General features: G+C 45.0%; 1 protein-coding gene across 17 annotated transcripts in view; it reads left to right on the forward strand.

The window, feature by feature from the left end:
* LOC102959813 (phospholipid-transporting ATPase IB) overlaps window positions 1-21,862 on the forward strand; it is a 609,397-nt gene that overhangs the window by 570,161 nt on the left and 17,374 nt on the right. For 12 of the 17 annotated variants that reach the window (XM_042984757.1, XM_042984810.1, XM_042984691.1 and 9 more), the window contains one exon: window positions 16,827-16,918. The exons of the other annotated variants lie outside the window; for them this stretch is intronic. In XM_042984757.1, coding sequence (XP_042840691.1) covers window positions 16,827-16,918 — 92 coding nt within the window. The remainder of the gene's footprint in view (window positions 1-16,826; window positions 16,919-21,862) is intronic. 17 annotated transcript variants of the gene reach the window in all.

The following is a 21,862-nucleotide window of genomic DNA, read 5'->3' on the forward strand; positions in this document are numbered from 1 at the left end:
GATGAGACCCTGGGAGGTCACACCAGCTCCTCCCTTCCTCCAGGACGAGGATGTGCTTGCTCGGCCTTTGGAAGGAGGAAGACGAAGGGCCCCGTGGGCTTGCCATCCCTTCATTTCTTCAATCCTTCCACGTATAGCCCTTGAGTATCTTCCTTGTACTCGGCACTGTTTTTGGTGCTGGGCATATAACCGTGAATGAAAAACATCGAACTGACCCTCCTAGAACGTACCTTCTGGTGGGGAACAGAAAGGAAACACAAACTCTGTGGTGAAAAGTGAGATAAAGCAAACTAAACCAAGGTACAGATTTGGAGAGCGAGGAGGCGGAGAGGTTATACAGCAAGCCGCTCTACGGAGAGAGCCACCCACCGTGGGAAGAACATCCCAGACAGCCAGCCAAGTGCAAAGACCCTGATGTGGGAAACTAGTTAGTGTTCCCGGAATCGCGAGAAAGGCCATGTGGCTGGAGCGGAGGGGGGGAGGGGGAGCCTAGTGGGGGATTGGGTGTGAGAGGAAGCCAGGGTTTTGCATTTCGCGTTTGATTTTGAGCACGGAGATGGCATGGTCCAGTGGGTAGAAGTAGAACCTTAACAGAACTTTACTCCTGGAAAGCAGCATCTTCCCGACCAGCTTGGTGCTTCACCACGGAGTTGTTTTGCCTTGTCCTTTCCCAAACGCCCCGATCAGGAAATACACAGAGCCTAGACTATTCCTCACTCCATTACACCCGGGGCTTCTCAACCCACCGCCCAGCCTTTCACCGAGGCCTCTCTGGGTCAGCCAGGTGCCCTGCTAATTTATCTGTTCCTAGCAGCCCCGTGACTCTGACCTGACCTTTTCATAGGCTCCGACTGGACCACGGCGCTCAGCCTTGTATAAGGGAAACCTCACTACCTCATTGCAAGTCGTGGAATGAGGTAATGGTTTCCATATGTGCTGGGGCTGTCATTCAAATCTGACTTCGCCTGCTCTGCTAATGAGGTCAGACGGCTCTGCCTGTGGTGGACAGCCTCTCCTGGGGGGAGCACGGCTCCAGGAGACGGATGACAGTCTCCCACCCCCTTTCAAGGAGCTCAGGGAGGCCACGTTTCTTCCCACTGCAAAGAAACACAAAATAAAAGGCCGTGCATACATTGTTTTGTTTGTTTAAACGTTTTATTTGGGGATAATTGCAGTTTCACATGTGGTTGTAAGAAATAATACAGAGCGCCCCCCTCCCCCCTGCCCCTCCCCCCGGTAGCCTTTGCTCACTTTCCCCCAAAGGTGACATCTTGCAAAACTATACAGCGGTGTCACGGCCAGGAAACTGACATCGATGCAGTCAAAATAGGAAACATTTTCATCAGCAGCAGGATCCTCCTGTTGTCTTTTTATGGTCATATCTACCTTCTACCCTCTCCTTAGCTCCTGGCAGCCACCAATCCGTCCTCTATTTCCGTAATTTTGCCATTTCAAGAATGTTATATAAATGAGCCCTATCATGTGTAACTCTTGGGACAAAAAAAAAGCTCCCTTTTTTCACTTAGCATCATTCTCTGGGGACTCATCCGGGTTCTTGCATTATTAGCAATGGTTTCTTCCTCTTTCTCGCCGAGTAGTATCTCATGGCCATGGCCGTACCACGCTTTGTTCAACCATTCACCTGCTGAAGGATATCTGGGTTTCCAGCTTGGGGCCATTATGAATAAAGCTCTGGAAAACATTTGTTTACAGGCTTTTATGTGAACATACGTCCTCATTTCTCTGGGATAAATGTCCAGGAGTGCAACAGCTGCGTTTTTTAGCAGTTGCATATTTAGGTGGGTTATTTTTTTTTTTTCTTTTTAAAAACAAAAACCATTTCTTGGCTTCCATTCTGTGGGTAGGCAGCTTGGGCTGCACATTAGCTCAGGTTTATCTGATTTTTTTTTTTTTTTTACATCAAATGCATAAACTTTACCTTTTTAAATTATATAATTTAGTGGTTTGTAGTATTTTCACAGAGTTGTGATGTGTTTGGTTTTTTAAAGAAATGCCAAACTGTTCTTTCAGAGTGGCCACGGCATTTACATTTCCACGAGCAGTGTCTGAGCGATCCAGTCTTTCCACATCCGTGCCAGCACGTGCTGTCACTATTTTTTTATGTTTTTTTTAATTTTTTTATGTTGGCCGTTGTGGTAAGTGTGTGGTAATAGCTCCTTGTGGTTTTCATTTGCATTTCCCTAATTGCCAATGGTGCTGAGTCTCTTTTCACGTGCTCATTTGCCATCTGTATGTCCTTTCTGACGAAATGTCTCTTCGTACCCTTTGCCCGTTTTCTAATTGGATTCCTTGGGGTTTTCTGTTGAGTTTCAGTAGTTCTTTATATATTCTAGACATTCATCCTTTAAAGATAGGCGGTCGACAAACGTTTTCTCCCACTCTGTAGCTTGTCCTTTCGGCCTCGGGAAGACAATCTTTCTCAGGGAGAAAAGAAAAAGGTTTTTAATTTTAATAAAGCCCAAATTAATTTTTCTTTATGGATTTTGCTTTTGGTGTTAGGTGCAAGAACTCTGTGCCTAGTCCTCAATCCCAAATATACGGTTGTATTTTTTGTAGGGTTTTATAGTTTTGTATAGTTTTATATTTTACTCTTAAGTGTGTGATTCATGTTGAGTTAATTTTTGCATAAGGAGACTTCTACAGAGGGTTTGTTTTTCTTTATGTATGCATGGTTGCTCCCGTATCATTTGTTGAAAAGAGTATCTTTCACCGAATTGGTTTTACACCTTTATCAAAAATCAGGTATATTTTTGTGGTCTTTTTCCTGGGTTCTCTATTCTAGTCTATTCTAACCTGTGTAGCTATCCCTCAACCAATGCCACACTGTCTTGATTACCATATCCTAGGTCTTGAAATCAAGTAGACTGATCCCTTCCATTTTATGCAAAATTCTTTTAGCTACTCTAGGTCCTTTGCTTTTCTGTACATTTTTTAGAGTAATCTTGTCTATACCTACAAAAAAATCTTGTTGGGATTTTGATAGGAATTGCATTAAACCTATAGATCAATTTGGTAAGAATTAATATTAAATCTAAATATCAATTTGGGAAGAATTAATGTTTTTATTTTTATTTATATTAATATTTATGTTGAGTGTTCCAATCCATGAAAATTACATATCTCTCCAATTATTTAGATCTTTGTTTTGTCAACATTGTGTAATTTTCAGTATATAAGTCCTGTACATATTTTGCTAGATTTACACCTAAGTATTTCTTTTTTTTTTGAACAAACATATATGCATCATATTTTTAATTTCAGGATTCACATGTCTATTTATAGTACATAGAAATACAATTGATTTCTGTGTGTTGGTCTCATAGCACGCAACCTTGCTGAACTCACTACTTCTGAGAGTTTGATATGTGTCTGTGTGTGTTTATATTTTCTTATCTATATTTATATTTCTTGGGATTTTCTAGACCATCGCATCATCTGCAAATTGGAACATTTTTATTACTTCCTTTCTGATCCATATTCTTTTATTTCCTTTTCTTGACATATTGCATTGGCTATAACTTTCAGCACTATTTGAATAAGAATGTGAGAATGGACAACCTTACCTTGCTTCCTATCTTAGGGGGAAAGTAGCAGTCTTTCATCATAAAGTATGGTGTTAGCTGTGGAGTTTTCGAAGATGCTCTTTGTCAAGTTGGAGAAGATCCCCTTTATTCCTAATTTCCTAAGAGGTTTTGTTTTGTTTTTTAAATCATGAATGGGTGTTGAATCTTGTAAAATATTTTATCTGCAGCAACTGATATGATCATGTGGGGTTTTTTTCCTCTTTAGCTATTAATATGGTGGATTACATTGATTTTTATATATTGAACCAGTTTGCATCCCTGGAATAATGCCCACTTGTTCACGTTGTGTTATTCTTGTCATATATTGCTGAACTGAATTTACTAACATTTAGAAATTTTGCATCTATACTTAGGCGAAATACTGGATTGTGGTTTTCTTTTTTCTTTGTTATATCTTTAAATGGTTTTGATATCAGGATAGTAAGTGAATTAGAAAGAGTCCCCTCCTCTTTGATTTTCTGGGAAAGATTGTGTAGAATTTTTTAAATAATTCTTTAAAAGTTTATTTTCATTTATTTTGAGAGAGAGATAGAAAGCAGGAGAGAGGCAGAGAGAGAGGGAGACAGAATCCCAAGCAGGCTCCATGCTATCAGCACAGAGCCTAATGCAGGGCTCGAACTCACAAACCGTGAGGTCATGACCTGAGCTGAAATCAAGAGTTGGCCACTGAATTGATTGAGCCACCCAGGTGCCCCAAAGGTTTTGTAGAATTGATGTTAAGTCTTCTTTAAATATATTTGGTAGAATTCTCCAGTGAGAGTAGAATACAGCAGAATTCTCCATTTTATCTTTTGTTTCCTGTTCTGGTTTTCATTTCTCTGTTTTGTTTTTCCTTCCTTCTTGTGGGTTATGTGAATGTTTTTTGGAATTCCATTTTGGGGGTGCCCAGGTGGCTCAGTTGCTTTGGCTGAGGTCATGATTTCACAGTTTGTGGATTCAAGCCGCACATCGGGCTCTGTGTTGACAGCTCAGAGCCTGGAGCCTGCTTCAGATTCTGTGTCTCCCTCTCTCTCTGTCCCTCCCCCATGCGCGCATGCTCACTCTCTCTCTCTCTCTCTCTCTCTCTCAAAATAAAGAAACATTAAAAAATAAAATAAATAGAATTCTATGTTGATTTATCTGTCATATTTTTGAATGTGTCTCACGGTATAGATTTTTTCACTAGTTCTGGGTATTATATATATATACAATATATATATTACATATATGTATATATATATTATACACACACACACACACACACACACATAACTAGTCATAGTTTACTGGTGTTGTAATTTTACCAGTCTGAGTGAAGTCATAACTAAACTAATCATAGTTTACTGGTGGTGTCATTTTACCAGTCTGAGTGAAGTACAGAAACGTTACCTCCTTTTACATTTCTTTACCCACCCCCATTTATAATATGCTTTTCTTAAAAATTTTTCTCTGTATACATTTAGAACCACATCAGACAGTGTATAATTTGTGCTTTAACTTACTCAAATATAATTCGGGGAATTCAAGAGGAAAGGAAAAAAGCCCATTGTATTTACCCATGTTTTTGCTTACCATGTTCTTTCTTTTTCCCTGATTCCCCAAGATTTCTTTTTTTTATCATTTCCTTTTCATTTCTGAAATTTCCATTAGCTATTCTCGTAGGGCAGTTCTGATGGTGACACATTCTCTTAGTTGCTTCCATTTGAGAATGTCTTGATTTCTTCTTTCCTGAAAGATATCTTCACTGAGCGGACAGTTCGTTCCTTTCAACACTTGAAAAATATTATGCCACTTCTGGCCTCAGTAGTTTCTGGTGAGAAGCCCACTGTCATTCCAATTGGTTTTCCCCTACAGGTAAAGTAGCATTTACATCGGGCTGCTTTTGAGATCTTTTCTTTGTCTGCAGTTTGAAGAAATTTGAAGAAAGAAATTTAATATAATCTATCTTGGGCTGGATTTTTTGGGGCTTGTCATATTTAGAATTTGTGCAGCTTCTTGAATCTGTAGGTTTATGTCTGTCACTAAATTTGGGAAGTTTTCAGCCTTTATTTCTTTCAGTGCTTTTTCAACCCCATTCTCCTTCTCCTCTCCTTCTAGGACTCTGAAGACATGCATGTTACTTCTTCTTTTATTCCCACAGGTCCCCGAGACTCCGTTAGTTTTTTCCTCAGTCTATTTGCCTCTGTTATTCAGACTCCATCATTGCCACTGTTCTGTCTCCCTGTTTACAAACTCTTTCTTCCGTCCCCTCCATCCCGCTCTTAAACCCATCCACTAAGTTTTTCTTTGTTATTATATTTTTAAGTTCTAACATTTATAACCGGTTCTCCTTTCTGTCTTCTTTTTTGAGGCTTCCTTCTTTTATTTTTCATTTGTTTTACACATATTCCTAACTGCATGTTGAAGCATTTTTATTACGGCTGCTTTAATATCTTTGTCAGATGATACCACTGTCTCTGTCGTCTTGATGTTGCCATCAGTTGATTTTTTTTTTTTTTTTTACATTCATTTTGACATCTTCCTGGTTCTTGGTATGACACGTCACTTTCAAATGAAACGTAGACATCTTAAGTGTTAAGTGTTCTGATGCTGGATCCTGCCAGGTAGAAGTGCTCTAGACCCCCTACTCGACCTCTGTTGAAGCCTGCTGGGTGGGGATGGGAGTTCCTGCTGTCCGCACGACCTCCACTGACACTGCAAGGGATAGGTGAAGGGTGGGGAGGAGACAGGGGGTATGCCTTTGTTACTCCTGGGCAGGGACAAAAGTCCTGATTCTCTATGAGGCTTCTTCTGACACAACCCCACCGAGGAGGAGAAAAAAATGCCTCCTTTTGCTAGGTGGGGCACAGAAGTTCATTCTTCTCATGTTGTCTCTGAAGATACCACAGGGGGCCAGAGACCTCATTATCGGCTGACAAGGATGAAAGTCCCAGCTCCCTCCTTGATCTCCTCTGTTACCACCTCATAGGACATGCTGTTGCAGGCCTCATAGGAGTGGAGGTCTAGGCTCCCCACTTGGTCTTTGCCGGCATGGATGGGAGTGAAGCCACAGGTTTTTTCTGTGGTGTTGGGCTAGAGTAGCATGATCATGGTCTGAAAGGTTTTTTTGTCTTGCTAGGCTGCCCCTTTCCTGCTCCTTTGACTAGAGAAAACAGGCTTTTTTCTGGGCTTTTTTGGTTGCACCCATGGGCATTTCTGGGTTGCCAGACTTTTTAGCTCCAAATATGGGATCTGTGTGGCCAGAAGGAAACTGAGATTTCTCATGCCCCGAGGTTCCTAGCTGGTCTTCCTTCCACTTTCATCCAAGTTGCTATTTCAGGTGAAAGGACAGTGGGGTTGCCAGCTCCTGGTTTCTTTCTTCTTGAACTTTCCTTCTAATTTCACTGATTTATTTAAGTTATCACTCCAGTTAGCAGACACAGTGGAAAAGGATCACATGTAATCTGGTTTTGCTTTCAGATCTTTCCAGTGTCCCCTGCCCCTTTTGTTAAAGGCTTCCCAGGCAGCTTTGTCCTTCAGCATGGTTGGCTTACGTGCATCACCTGTGTTCTAACCCAGGTGGTTGTGGACAGACAGATTCCATCTATCTTGAGCCTGCAAATCTGCTGTTGCCTCTTGCAAACTTATTGCTTGATTTAGTGCTACACCTCCTTGGAGGACAAACTTTTCTTTTTGATAGAAAATCACCCAATCCACATCATAGAAGAATGACATTTCGTCCAATACCCCAAACAGCCCCCTGACCCCCACTTTCCAAAACTTTGGACAGAAGAAAATAAGCAACTTGTTAGTATGAGCCTTTCTTCCCTCCAGTTCCCGGTTGTGCTGGTCAGAGGAGACTTGAGACCAGAGAGGACAGGACAGATCTATCCTCTTATTTTTTTAATGGAATTTGAATTAAGTTAATGAACCTTGTGTCCTATCCTGTCCTCAGCCAGACCGTCTTTCAACTCTTCCATGTAATCTGAATTCTTAACAAAATACAACGTCCTGTCTCTGTAAAGGACACGGGGTTGTTTTGTTAAGTTTTGTTTCTGGCAGTGTCATCTAGAATTTGGAGGGGGCTTTCCTCCTCTGGAGGAGAATTGGGATTCTATCATTTGTAGAGAACAATACAGAGGAATTCATCTCAGTTATTATTGGAAATCCCACTGCATCCTAGCCCAGTGTTGGGCATTGTGGACAGATACGGAGACCAAAAAGACCGCGAGAGTAAGACAGACCAAATCAGTAAATACAGAGGACAAATGCAATTTTTTGTATGTAACCATGTCCTCTGTCCTCAGCCCTGGGAAAAATGCAGAGACAGTATAAGACTTGGTCCCTGAGAGAACAGACCCTCTGGTTGAACACTCAGAGGACGTGTTGGTGTTTCTGGGAATCACCCCTTAGGGCGCCTTCTCACCCCGCCTGTTCTCCCTGGGTTTCTACAGGCTGAGGAATCCAAAGTGGCATCTCTGGCTTGAATCTCTCTAGACCCCAATATCTCATGGCCTCCTAAATGCTTCAAAGGCAACTCAAAGCCTGACATCCAAAATTGGACTCATCGTCTTTCCTACTAAACCCATTCTTCGCCTGCATTTCCAACTGGATGATCAACAAGGAGTTAGCCGTTGTTCAGGATGTAGCTTCAATGTTGATTCTTCTTGGAGCCTTCCTGAACTTTCTCCAAGTTATCACTCCTCAGTTTTAACGCTGCTGAGGCCCGTGTCATCTCCATTCTGGTACTCATCACCTTTGCCATGGTATGTGTCTACCCAGAGAGATCACCTCAGAGACTGTGAGCTTCATAAGGACAGGGACGGTGTCATAGGCGGCTTTGTTTCCAGCACTGGATCTCACACACAACAGGTGCAGCATAATTGTTGAATGAAAAGAAGTCAAGTTTGAAAAGTGGAAAGTGTATGGTTTGGCAGAAAGGAAAAAGGAGAATAATTTACTACCATTTAATGGAACAGGCTTTACAAAGGTCTCCTTGCTCCAGGGTCGTAATTCCTATCTTACTGGAATCTTAGGCTAGAAAACCTATTTTGTTTTTATTCTTGTTATTTTCCCTCATTACACTGGTCTGTTTAACTAAGGCAAAGTTTTTGATCCTACAAAGGCCTAAGTAGGTCTGGAATGCACTTGAGCCTAAAAGGTTCTTAGCTTCTGATGTTCAGATTATAAGGCGTAAAATAAGTTACCAATTGAGGCTATGAAACCTCATTCTCTAGGGCGCCTTAAAAATAGGTTAGAGTTTCAGTAGTCTGATAGATTGGTAGATGTTTAGCCTTACCTGAAGGAAAAGGAACTTTGGACTAGCTGTTTTCTTAGAGAACCTGTCAGATTTATGTTTTGAATGTGGTCCAGCAGTAATTTAAAAATAAGTTTCTAAAAATACATATTTGTTTTTGGCTTTGTACGTCAGCTGCAATTCCTAGCAGCTGTAACTACTGACAAGATCTAAAAACAGATTTGCAATTATTTGCTATATTCTCCATGTTCCTGCTCTTTGGCAGTTATGCATGGGTGATTTTTGCAGGAATAGCCTCCTGACAGAAATGTGGACGTGAGGGTTTGTTATTCCCCAACATGATGCTTCTCAGCTCCCCGCTCCCTCCCAAACTGCTCAGTTTTTGAGACAGGAGCACACCTCCCCCTCTAGGATATGTCAGCTTCTGAACAGCGCCTGCCTATATGGAGTTGTGTGAGGTTGGGTTTCACCACCATTACTGGGGAGGCACCAAGAACGCACGCTCCGTTGGTAAATGTATGTTTACGTGTACCTCTCCTATCGGTAAGTCTCGGTCAGCGTGCGTGCTTCAGCGAGGACAGGGCACCATCAAAGAACACACGTTGACTCCAGGATCCCCCACTGTGGGAAAAGTAAAATGTGAAGATTGCATCATTTACCAACAGCTCAGGCAGTGGGAGGGAATTTACTCCCACTCAGGACCCATTCCCTCTCCTTTTTAACTGAAATTTCTTTTTTTTTTTAAGTTGTGATAAAATTCACACAGTGTGAAATTTACCATCTTAAAGTGTACAATTCAGTGGCATTTAGGACATTTACAGTGTTGTGCAACCATCACCACTGTCTACTTCTAGAACGCTTCCACCTCCCCAAAGGAAACCTTATGTGGTTTAAGCAGTCGTGCCCCATTCCGCTCCCCTGCCTACCCACCCGATACTCTCCGGCAACCAATACTCTACTTTCTGTTTACATACTGGTCCATTCTGGACATCTCATGTAGTCATGCAATACATGGCCTTGTGGGCTTGACTTCTTTCAATTACCATAATGTCTTCAAGCCTTATCCCTGTGGCAGTATGTCCCTCCGCACTCGATTCCCTTCCGTGGCTGAGTAACAGTCCACTGTGTGGAATATACAACGTTTTGTTTCCATTCATCGGTTGATAGACATCTGGATTGTTTCCATCTTTTGGCTGTTGTGAATAATGCTGCTGTAGATATGGGTGTACAGGTATCTGTTTAAGACCGTTTCCATTTCCTTGTTTTGCAAGTGTATGTTGGAGTGGAATGGCTGTGTGATGCAATCTTCTGTGTGGAACTTCAGTGGCTGCACCATTTTATAATCTCACCAGTAACGTGCTAGGGTTCCAACTTCTCCACACCCTCTCCAAAACATGGTGCTTTCTGTTTGTTTGTTTGTTTGCTTGCTTGCTTGTTTTATAATTACAGCCATCCTAGTAGATATTAAGTGCTATCCCTTTGTGGTTTTGACTTGTATTTCCCTAATGACTAATGATGTTGAGTATCTTTTCATACATATGCTTTTGGCCATTGTATTTAGTCTTTGGATAAATGTCTTTTGAAGTCCTTTGCCCATTTTGTAACTGGGTTGTTTGTCTTTTTTGTTGTTGAGTTTTGGGGATTATTGATATATTCTGGATACTAGACCCTCATCAGATATGTGATTTATAAATACTTTCTCTCATTTGGGGTTGCCTTTTGACTTTCTTGATAATGTCCTTTGATGACCAAAAAGATTTTAATTTTGATGAAGTCCAATTTATTTTTCCTTTTGTTGTCTATGCTTTGGGTTCATATCTATGAAACCATTGCCAAATCCCAGGTCATAAAGATTTACTCTTTTGTTTTCTTTAAGGCATATATATAGTTTTAACTCTTATATGTAAGTCTTTGATCCGTTTTTAGTTCACTTTTGTGTATGATTGCAGGTAAGGGCCCAACTTCATCCTTTTGATGTAGAAATTCAGTTGTTCTAACACCATTTGCTGAACAGACTATTCTCTCCTCATTAAATGGTCTTGGTAACTTAGCCAAAAATCTGGGCTCTTAATTACATCACACTGATTTATGTGTCTATCTTTGTGCCAGTGCCACACTGCTTTTATTACCATAGCTTTAAAATGTTTTTATGTTTTATTTATTTTTGAGAGAGAGACAGAGCATGAGTGGGGGAGGGGCAGAGAGAGAGAGACACACACAGACTCTGAAACAGGCTCCAGGCTCTGAGCTGTCAGCACAGAGCACAACGCGGGGCTTGAACTCGGAAACGAGCTCATGACCTAGGCTGAAGTCGGACGCTTAACCACCTGAGCCACCCAGGCACCCCACCGTAGCTTTATGTTAAGTTTTAAAATCAGGAAGTGTGAGTCCCATAATTTTTTTTGCAAGATTATTTTGGCAATTTGGGGTCCCTGTGGATCTTAGGACAATTTTTTCCATTTCTGCAAAAAAGACTGTTGGAATTTTGCCTGTTTTGATTAGAATTTCCAACAAATTCATCAGATAGAAGTGGTGAATGCAGGCTTCCTTTGTTTTGTTCCCGGTCATAGAGAGCTAGGTTTCAGTCTTTCACCATTGAATACGATGTTAGCTGTGGGTTTTTCATAAATGAAAAGGACTTTATGTGTTGTGTTGAGGAATTTCCCTTCTGTTCTCAGTTGCTGAGTAATTTTTTTATGAAAGGGTGTTGGTTTTGTCACATGCTCTGTCTGCACCAATTGAGATGATCACATGATATTTTTCCTTCATTGTATTAATGTATGGTGTATTGATTGATTTTTGTATGTTGAACCAGCCTTGCATTCCTGGGATAAATCCCATTTGATCATGGTGTGTAATCCTTTTATTACACTACTAGATTTAGTTTGCCAGAGTTTTCTTGAAGATTCTCTCTCCTTTTTTAAACCAAGATCTCATAGATATAAATTGTCTTTCCTTGTACTAATTTGTACTTCGTTTTTCTTTTCTTCCCATTATTCAAAATTAACCAAATATTTGGTTGTGTTTCCTTCACCTTTTTTCCAATGTCTTTGTGAGTATATAGCTTCCAAAATATGCATAGATGATAGAATACCATACAGGGCAAATGTTATTATCATCCCTTTCTATCTTGAGTTTTTTCAGCATTATTGTTCAGCATTTTTTTAGGTTTATTTATTTACGTGAGAGAGACAGTGTGAGTGGGGAAGGGGCAGAGAGAGAGGGAGAGAGAAGCAAGCTCCATGCTGCCAACACAGAGCCTGATGTGGGGCTCCAACCCACAAAACTGTGAGATCATGACCTGAGCCAAAACCAAGAGTCAGACGCTTAACCAACTGAGCCACCCAGGTGCCCTTTCCTGAGAAGTTTTAATAATTGTCAGTAATAATGCTTTTTTCTTCTGCAAAGAAGAAAATGGGAAATTGGGAAAGTACTATTACTTGACATTTCAACTTTGGAGCAGATAGAGAAGCCAGTGGCTCAGACATCTCCACTAGAGTGTTTTATGAGCTCTCAGACCCTTTTCATCACCTAAACCTTTGTCACATCTGCCACTTTAAGGGTCTCCAGAAAAGGTTGTTTCTGAGGATAGCGAAGCTTGAGAAAGAACAGTTCTGTGATCATGTTTTGTAGCCATAATGTTTTCCAGTAATTGGGTCAGGGGAATATAAATTATTCACAGAAACCAGATAAAGTCAATATGGTAGACTGAGCAGACTCAGGACTTTTCCAGATGCATAGAAATGCTCAGTGAAATATGAACAAAGAAAGGCTTTTAATACATAATCAACTTCAAATGGAACACAGAAACCTAGGTGCCAAAATGGAGACACAAAAGCCAGTAGGCCAAGAGGGAGATAAAGCTGAAGAGGGGGTATCAGACTGCATGAAAGGCTCAGGGACTGAAGGTGCAGAGATTAATATAGGGAAAGGAGATAGAACCTCAGTCCCAAGTGAGATAGAACTCAACGCATAAAGCTACAGATTTTGTAGGGCTGCTATTTTAATGAAACAGAAACGAGAAACATTTTTCTCACTAGATTGACAAAGCAGCAATGGGGAAGACAGAATTACCCACCAGAAACTGGAAGCCCATGCTTATGTATGAGGTCCAGTTTTAGACTCTTCCCAATGCTATGGGAACTAAGCTAAACTAATATAAAAATCGATGCAACCCACAGGACCCTGGCAGAGGCAAAAGAAAATCATTCTGAAGCATGACTTCGTAACTAGAGCACACACAGTAAATGAACCACAGTGACGGTGGGTCATGGAATACTGCAGACATTTATTGGCTCTCCACACCCCCAGGAACTGGATATGTGAGGAATGTCTGAACAAACCTATAAAATACTGGGGAAAGAAGATGTGGAAAGAGTAAAATAGTGTGTGAGAACAGGTGGATCTAGAAGATAAATAAACTCTTGTAGACATGAGAAGGGTTCTACTTTCAATTAAAACATGCCAGTCAGTTTAATGATAGTTCAGGTAAAACCAAAGAAAGAAAGGAAATGGAAAATGTAGAGGAGACGTAGAGATGTGGAAGATAGGATTATATATATAAGAAGATCCTGGATAAGAAAAAAACAGAGAACTGGGGACAGGCAGGATTCAAAGTGTTTTCCATACATGAAGATAAACTTCTGAGTTGTAGTGACTTTCCAGGTCTCAGCAGCTGAGCAGATTTAAAAACACATTTGGGCGCCCAGACGGCTCAGTCGGTTAAGCTTTGGACTCTTGATTTCGGCTCAGGTCATGATCTCCCAGTTCGTCAGTTCGAGCCCTGCGTGGGGCTCTATGCTGTTGGTGTGGAGCCCGCTTGGGATGCTCTCTCTCTCCCTCTCTGCCCCTCCCCCACTCACATGCTCTCTCGCACTCTCTCAAAATATTTTGGAAAACACAAATCTACATCTAGTCGTACTAAGTGTCGTAACAAAACTGCAGAACACCAAGGACAGAGTAATTATAAAAGTATCTAGAAGGAAAAAGACTATCTGCAAAGAACTGGTCCTCTACATGAGTAGATAATTAAAAAGAATGTAAGAAAGGAGAAAGGGAGTGAAGAAAAATATGATACATGAGAAGCCGAAAATAAATGACCCTCCTTAGATATATTTTAAAACATGATGAAGTGTTAGTTGTGATGCATATATACGTAAAACAAAAGTACGAAATAGAGATGTAAGACTATTTCTGATTTATTATAAGAGAGGGGGAATAATGGGGTCTGGGAGGAGGGCAACGGACTTCGTATTTGAAATTTCATTCTTTTGTTCACATTTGAAGTAGGGGCGCCTGGCTGGCTCAGTTGGAGGAGCATGTGACTCTTGGATCTCAGGGCGTGAGTTCGAGCCCCACATTGGGTGTGGAGATTACTAAAAAAATAAGCAAACTTAAAAAATTTTTTTGAAGTCATTCTCACAACTAGGACAGGACTTGGTGCAGGAGTGCAAATGAGGTACCATGTCTGAGTATGTGAAAGTCGTAAGTCAAGCTAACAAATAGCCATATACCTTGACTAATATACCTTCATAAAGACTGTGGTGTTTTGTGATTCCCAGATTCTCTGGAGTTTTGGAGCCAGAAAGTCGTGGCATGGGGAAGAGTTTGCTGCCCTGTGCCCTCCCCCCCACCCTCCCAACCCCAGCTCGGTCCCGCACTCAAGGGGGTTTACTTACACGCATGAGTTTGGGCATCACTATCCATCCGATGCAAAAACCCACCCATTGGCCACCCACAGACCTAGGAGTGTGAATGCTGGCTCTAAGGTCTGCTTTTAGGAGGATAGTTTGGCCTTGGGTGCCAGCTTGGAGAGGTGTCACTCAACAGGAACTTCTGGGGTCCCAAACACCTGGGGTGGAGGGCAGGCGTGGACTCTGGGTGGACATGCCCCACTGGCCCTATGGACCCTTCACCACGTGGAAGGAAGGGCTGCAGGACAGAGTGGGTCCCTCTAAAACAAGGGGTCAAGCGGTCAAGCAGAGGAGCTCCATTTTCTAAAGCTGAGCCGGTGGGTGGACATTCACCATACTAGTAGTCCCTATGTGTTTGGAGTGTCTTGTTATAAAGAGAGCGAGAAGAACGCACCATTTCACAAGGGAAATAGGGACATCTGTAGAGCCCAAAGGCAGGGGCAGGAACACTGCCAGCAGAGCATCCTGTGACCTTTGTATTTGCTACAGCTGAGTCTGTTTCCTCACCTGCCCAGGCAGAGACTGGGATGTGTGACTTCCCACTCGCATGGTCCTGTGAAGTTCTCATTCGCCCCATCACTAGGCAGCACCTTCCACGGAGGAATCCTGGCCAGTGCTGGGTCACACAGGGAGGACGGCCCTTCATTTCCTCCCCCACGTCGTAAAAGCAGCCAGCACAGGGAGCACTCATAGGCTCCTCCTCGTGTATCTGCTCCTCTCTGCCTTGTCCGGGCTGTTGCCCAGCAGAGCCCAGTGAAATTAACTTGGCCCGTGGAAGAAAAGGCCATGAGAGAACGGAAAGCCGGTGCCAAGGGATAGGAAAGGTGTTTTTCCTCATCAGCCATCATGCATTTTGCCAAGCTTAGCTAGCCGAGGCTCACCTCCAACTGGTGATGAACAAACATCATCCTTTCAACTGATGTAATCAGAAAGCGTTCTCTTCTGGAAACTCAAGTGCAAAAGGAACTTCAGCTCAGAGAACTACTGAGAATACCTTGGGCCCCACTCCTCCTTCAAGGCCCTTGAGTCACTGTGAGGTCGACTCCTGTCAGGAGACCATGGTCTTCAGGCTCGAGGCTCATAGACGTGGGATGGGGGGGATGTACTCAGATGGCCCGTGGCCGCAGCTCCTCAAACAACTTCTGTGCCCTCACATTCCCACAAACGGCAGATCGGGGCGTATTTGTTTGCTAGGGTTGCCATCACAAAGTACCACAGACTGGGTGACTTAGCAGAAATTTGTTTTCTCACTTCTGGAGGCCGGAAGTCCAAGATCAAGGTGTTGGCAGTGTTGGCTCCTTCTGAGGTCTCTCCCACTGGCTGGTAGATAGATGGCTGTCTTCCTTGTCTTCAGACGGTCTTCCTTCTGTGTGTCTGGGTCCTAATCTCCTCTCCTTAAGAGGACACCAGTCATGTTGGATTAAGCCCACCCTAGCGACCTCATTTAACTTAATCGCCTCTTTACAGACCCTGTCTCCAAATACAGTCCCATTCCGAGATTACTGGGGGTTAGGATTTCAACGTAAGAATGTGGGGGGATCGCAGTTCAGCCCATTATCAGAGGGCATTGGCAAACTCCCACACACCAGGAACCTCCTGGGGCAAGCAAAGTGACCTCGTAATGGTGAGAAATCAAAGCCCTTTGGCCTACCTGGGCAACTTTAAAGCACCCCCTTCTGCTTTATCAGAATAAACAAAAGCTGTCCCAGAGGACCGCTCTGTATTTCCTTACAGCGGTGGCAACCTTGGAGGGAACCCTTTCAGGAAAGGCGAGAAGAGCTCCTAATCCTCGTGTGTTCCAAGAAAATTCACCTTGACTTTCAAAATAACAATCAGGTTGTGCAGAAAGAAATCAGTCTCTCGCGGGGGCCCCAAGGCACCTCGGGGAGGCTCTCGTCCTGGTACATTTTACCTGCTGAGGGAGAGGCGGCTGCAGGTGGGACTAAGGCTTTTAAGGCATTTACCATAGAAACAGATCACTGCTTGCAGAAGTGTTCTGGAAAGCCAAGGGTGTGCCTGGTATGAAAGGGCACTTGCGGTGCACTTCAATTAAGAGGCAGGCCGCGTTCAGAGGCGTTACGTACAGGACAGACTGGAAACAGAGCGCCTTTCAGAAGAGGGAGCAGTGCACTCAGGGTGTCGAGATAGCATCTACTGTAAATAATAGAGCTACTGGCCAAACTGGACATTTTTCTTGACACGAGGAAGCCTTTTCCCCCGGTCTCTTTTATTTTGAAACCTAAAGTCACTGGGTGAGGCATTTTGAGAGGCATCCACATGAACCGGGACTGACCGCGTTTGATCCACCTGCAGGATGAATGAACGTGACCGCCTACTGAGGAGGCTCAGCAGGAAGACGCCCCCCACACTCTTACGAGGAGGCTCCCTCCAGCAGTGTGTGCCCCGTAAGTAGCCCTCACCCCCTTCCGGCCAGCCAGACCCCAGTGACGCAAGGAAGGCGGAGGCTTCATTAAAGCATGCTGGTGCTAAGAGGGACGGAGACGCTTGCCAAGCCAGAGCCCCACATTTGGACGTGGAATTTGTGCATTTGGCTCGGGGCGAGTAAGCTGGAGTCTAGGTAGTGCCCTGGGACCCAATCAAATGCCTGAATGACAGAACCCTGAAACTTAAAATCCTGATGTGCTCGAGATCCTTCTGTCAGCCTCCCAATAGGATTTTGTTCTAAGGCTCAGGTGACATGATTTTTAAATCATTTCCCCCAAAGATAGCCATGTGCACTCTTTTATTTCATACTAGCATGTTAATTAAAACAATGACGATCACCGGGGGAAAAAAAATCTCTGTTCTCTTCCCAGGAAGGCTGCCTCTGCCCCTAGCGCTGGTGTCCCCACTCAACACCAGAGGCCAGGCCTGATTTCTGGGGAGGCACCTGACCCAGGCAGGGGTCAGTGGGGGTGTGCCAGACCCCAGAGGAAGGGTGGGAGGCCACGAAAGAGACACAGGTGGCACAGCTCACAGAGGTTGTAGGCCTATTTCAACAATCCAGCCAGTTGGCTCGCCGCTGAGAGGTGTTATTAGCACAGGTTTCCTTGGGCCGGAGGGGACGTCACCTGCCTTCCCCAAGGCGAAGCCTGTTGGCACCTGTCGTCTGTCACCTGCTTCTGCCCCTCTGAACCCCACCTCTTCTCCCAGCACCCCCTCTCTCGCACATCACTTACCATCTCTTAAACTGACATGTTTCTTGCTTCCTTTCTCTCCCCGAGGCGTTCGGGAGGGAACAGGAATGGTTTAGGAGAAGTGGAGAATTGTTGTGTCCGAAGTAACAGGTATTGAGGGTCTGTTTCAGGCTCACCTGAGCTCCACCCATCAACAGATCTTCACAGACTTTCCAACAGAGAGAAGGACAGGGATGGACTCCCTCTCCTCACTTTCCCACATGGAACACCAAGTTCCCTGTGGTGCCTCACATGCCGCCCGTCCTGCCCCAGGAAGCAGGCAGTGTCCTCCCCAAGAGCACTCGGCAGAGGCTCAGGTCGCTACAGTAACTGGCGAGCAAGGCCCAGCGATCGGGGTCACAGCCATTGTCTCTCTGATCCAGGAGACAGGTTGAGTCAGGAGGCTTGATGGCGTGGTCCAGAGAGCGAGGTCTGCAGGGTCCCGCTTCTGGAGCTGGACTGCCTGGGGGTCCTGTCCCAGCAATGTCACTTTTTTTGTGTGACCTTACATCTCTGTTTCTACATCTGTAAAATGGAGATGATGTAAGAACTGGGTTCGGGGGGAGAATTAAATGAGATGGTTTATACCAAGTGCCTAGAACAGTGCCTGACACTATGGAGTCCAATAAAGGTGAGGTATTACTGGTTTTTTCTGCCACTAGGTGAGTAACTTTGGGCAAGTTACATATTTCTCTAAACTTCTGTTTCCTCCACTGGGGGAACAAAAGAATTATAGTAATATACGTCTTACACACCCTCTGTGAGGCTTCAGGATGATGTGTGTAAAGCAGCTCTCTGTCGCAGGCACAAAGAAAATGGATACTGATTCTGTAAATGATGATGTCTAGGCCCCACTGCTTCTCTAATAAATGTTTCAGAATAACCCAAGAAAGACTCTATGTGATGCATATATGGAGATCAAAGATCAAGTAAGAACGTTTGCAGAAGAGTCATAAAATATCCTGCAACTGTTAAACATTTTTTCTTAACTCTCGGTGTTTTGAAGGACAAAAGAAAATTCTAAGGAACAAGTACAAGGAATAAAGAAAAGACCTCTAAAAGCACGGCACGTTTTAAAAACACCCAGCAACTAATAGCAAGAAACCGATCGGTAACAGAACATTCTGTCAGTAACAGCTAGAGAAGGCCATCGAGCTGTGAGAAGTGGTCCTGGCCTGCGAGAAGGTCTGCATTCTCCTCTTGGCCTCTGCTCGCCCGCCCTGGGTCTGTCCGTCAGCTGTCTTGGCCCTGTCTTCCCAGGAAACTGGAAGGAAGACTCTCATCTTGGCGGGATTTTCAGTTCCTTACAGGCCACCGACACGCGGTATTGATAACTGAGATCAGCATTTTCCTACAGTCTAATTTCCTTGTCATCCTCAAATGGGCTACCCCCATTTCTGTCGCTTTCAGGGAACATCTACTTTCATGAAGCTGTTTTATCAGAGCTACTTAAGGGGAGTTTTATTCCAAAATAATTTTTAAAAAATGACATGATTTTATGGGTTTCACCAAATGTTCTATCAGAGCACAAACAACGAAGATGCTCCCCTACCCTTCCAACTCCTCTCACCTACCCCGTTCTGCCCCCAGACTCTGGCTGTGGCTGAGCATTTAAGGAGCAGATGCCTTGGGAAGCCAGCCGGGGGAAGTTTATGAGTGGGGTCCATCCAGGGCTTTCCCCACGGCCCCATCATTACTTTCTGGCTCTCGGGACTTCCTGACAGATGGAGCAGATCGGGAGAGGCTAAGGGTTGGAGGCTTCCTCTGAGCTCCCCATTTGGATGCAAATGGCGGCCACTTGTTCATCGGACAGAAGCTGGTGACCTGATGGGGCATCTTTGTTGGGGTGAGGGGTGCGGGCTGGGCGGGCCCACGGCTCACTTCATGTCTCTGTTGAGGCCAAGAAAGTCTAGTGAAGAAGGTCTTAGTGCGTCAAGTTCTGGAAACATGATGGTAGACGCAACCCATGGGAACTGCGGGACAAGCCCTCGGGGAGTGGCCTCTGGGCGCTCAGCTGACCCTGGGAGAAGAGATGTGCTACTGGACCAGAAGGTCCTCTCCGATGGACACCTGGAAGCCCTTCCCAGTCTGGAGTGGAGGGGTAATCCTGCCGGAAGGCCCTTGTGCCAGTGAGACAAATACAAGCCAAGGATGCCTTACAGCTCCAAGCTACGTCTGTGTCCCAGTAGGCATGGGCAGGATATGAATGAAAAACAGAATAAGTAAGACAAGGCTTTTGCTCTTTGCACTTGAGCAAGGAGCAGACGATTCCACACGCTAAGATAACTTTCCCGAAACGACACTCCCAAACAACGTTTCTGTGTCTCAAAAAGTCCCCTTCATTTCTTCCTCTCCACCAGGCACCTCCCCCCTCCAAAAAGCACATCAAAAAAGCACATACAACGGGTAGCAGTTGTTCTACTCAGATGGAGTGTTGAGACTGCCTCCGTTCTTTTCTGGAATGGAGGTAGAGGCTTCCTCCAGTGGTGCTGAGCATGAATCGGCCCTGAACGAAGACGAGCGTTCTGTGGCCTGGCCGTAGTTCGCCATGGAAACGCCTGGCACCCATGTGGAGGGTTAGAGCTCTGAGGACACTTGGACCTCATCTGGTCCAGGCCCTTTATTTTACAGAACGGTCAACTAAGAAGACCCAGAGAGCTTAAAGAACCCATGGTCCCGTGGCCATGTTACTGCCACGCAAGGACTAGAACCATCCCTTGCCTCAGGCTCTGGGCCTCAGGATCCAAGATGGAAGCAGAGCAGGTGAGAAAGCCGCCGTCGGGGTGGAGAGCTCACTAGCCACCTGCCCGCCACCAGACGGGCTCGGGAAGAGCACTGACAGGGCGCTCCCATTGCTTGGGATCAGAGCCACTTCTGCCGGGTTGACGAGCATCCGCCTGGGGTGTCACGGCAGGCCACCGACAAGGGCTGCGTGGCCCCCTCAGGAAAACATGGGATGTTGACTAGAAATGTTCCTGTTGGAAGACCAGAGAGTGAAAGGTATCCAAGTTGACCACAGAACACAGCCTTGTGACCGGAGGAGACGGTGTTATTGGCTAGATTTTGCTTTGAAACATCCCACGGCAAGGTGTCTGGTCTCAGACTGCAGTCAAAGAGCTGCACAAAGAGCACCTTGTGCGGGAGGGGCCTCAGCACCCGGGAGGGAGGGAGCCGCCCCTCGGAAGCTGGGCAAGGGACGTCTCCTCTCCCCTGGCCCTCACCAGTCAAGCAACTCACTCGGAGGAAACCTAAATCAGAAGAACGGAGGAGAGAGGAGGCATATCCTCTTCAGGTCCCGTGAAGCCGCTGAAGCCTCCTTGTGTGGAAAGCCAGCATGAGAAAGTTCAAGTGCCCTGCACCCAGCACCCCCAGGGCCTCCCTCCCCAGGCCCGCTCCTGCATTCCAGCCCAGGGACCCCGCCTGCTCTTGGACCCCGCAAGATGGGGCTCACGCCAGCTGCCACATGGTGTGATGTTTTGGTTTGCGGATTTGGTTTTGTTAGAGATGGAGGTGAGCCAGGGGAAGAAAGCCCCCCCTGTGGAAGATTCCTTTCGGTTCTTATCCTTCCCTAGTTCTCCCTGCACTCCCACCCGCCCCTGCTTTCCAGCCCATGTCCTTAGCTGCCTCCCGGGCCACCTGTGCAGAAGAGCCCTGGCCTCCCAGGGTGTCCTTTCTGAGCCCTGGGGTTTACTCAGGTGGTGGCCGGGAGAGCCGGGAAGCCAGCCCAAGCTCAGAAAGTCTGCTTTATGAGAGTCTGGTTTACGCAGAGCACAAAGTCACCCTGTGCACCATCCCCACGAAGACGGCTACGCGTTGCTCTTACCTGTCCTTACGGTTCAGAAACTCTCCTTTGTAAGCCAGGTGTCTTAGTAAAATAGTCACCCCCGCGAGGTGATACACGGCCACAACTTCTGATTTCTTTTTCTCCCTTAGAGAACGTGGCCGTGAACTAACATGTCCGTTGATAAGTCATCCGCACAGGTGGATGGGAGTGACCGTTGTCAGACGTTTTACCGCGTTGTCTTTTGGTTAGAATGTCCAATCCAGCTGTGGGACTTCGCCATACCCCTGACCCAGAGGAGTCAGCCAGCAGAGACAGTCTTGTAGACGCTCCTTCTGTGGGAAGGACCCTTTAGGAAGGAGGGACCTAGTCTGGGCTTTCGAAGGCTATAC

The sequence above is a fragment of the Panthera tigris genome, chromosome A1 (genome assembly GCF_018350195.1).
Source record: "Panthera tigris isolate Pti1 chromosome A1, P.tigris_Pti1_mat1.1, whole genome shotgun sequence".
NCBI classification, from domain to species: Eukaryota; Metazoa; Chordata; class Mammalia; order Carnivora; family Felidae; genus Panthera; species Panthera tigris.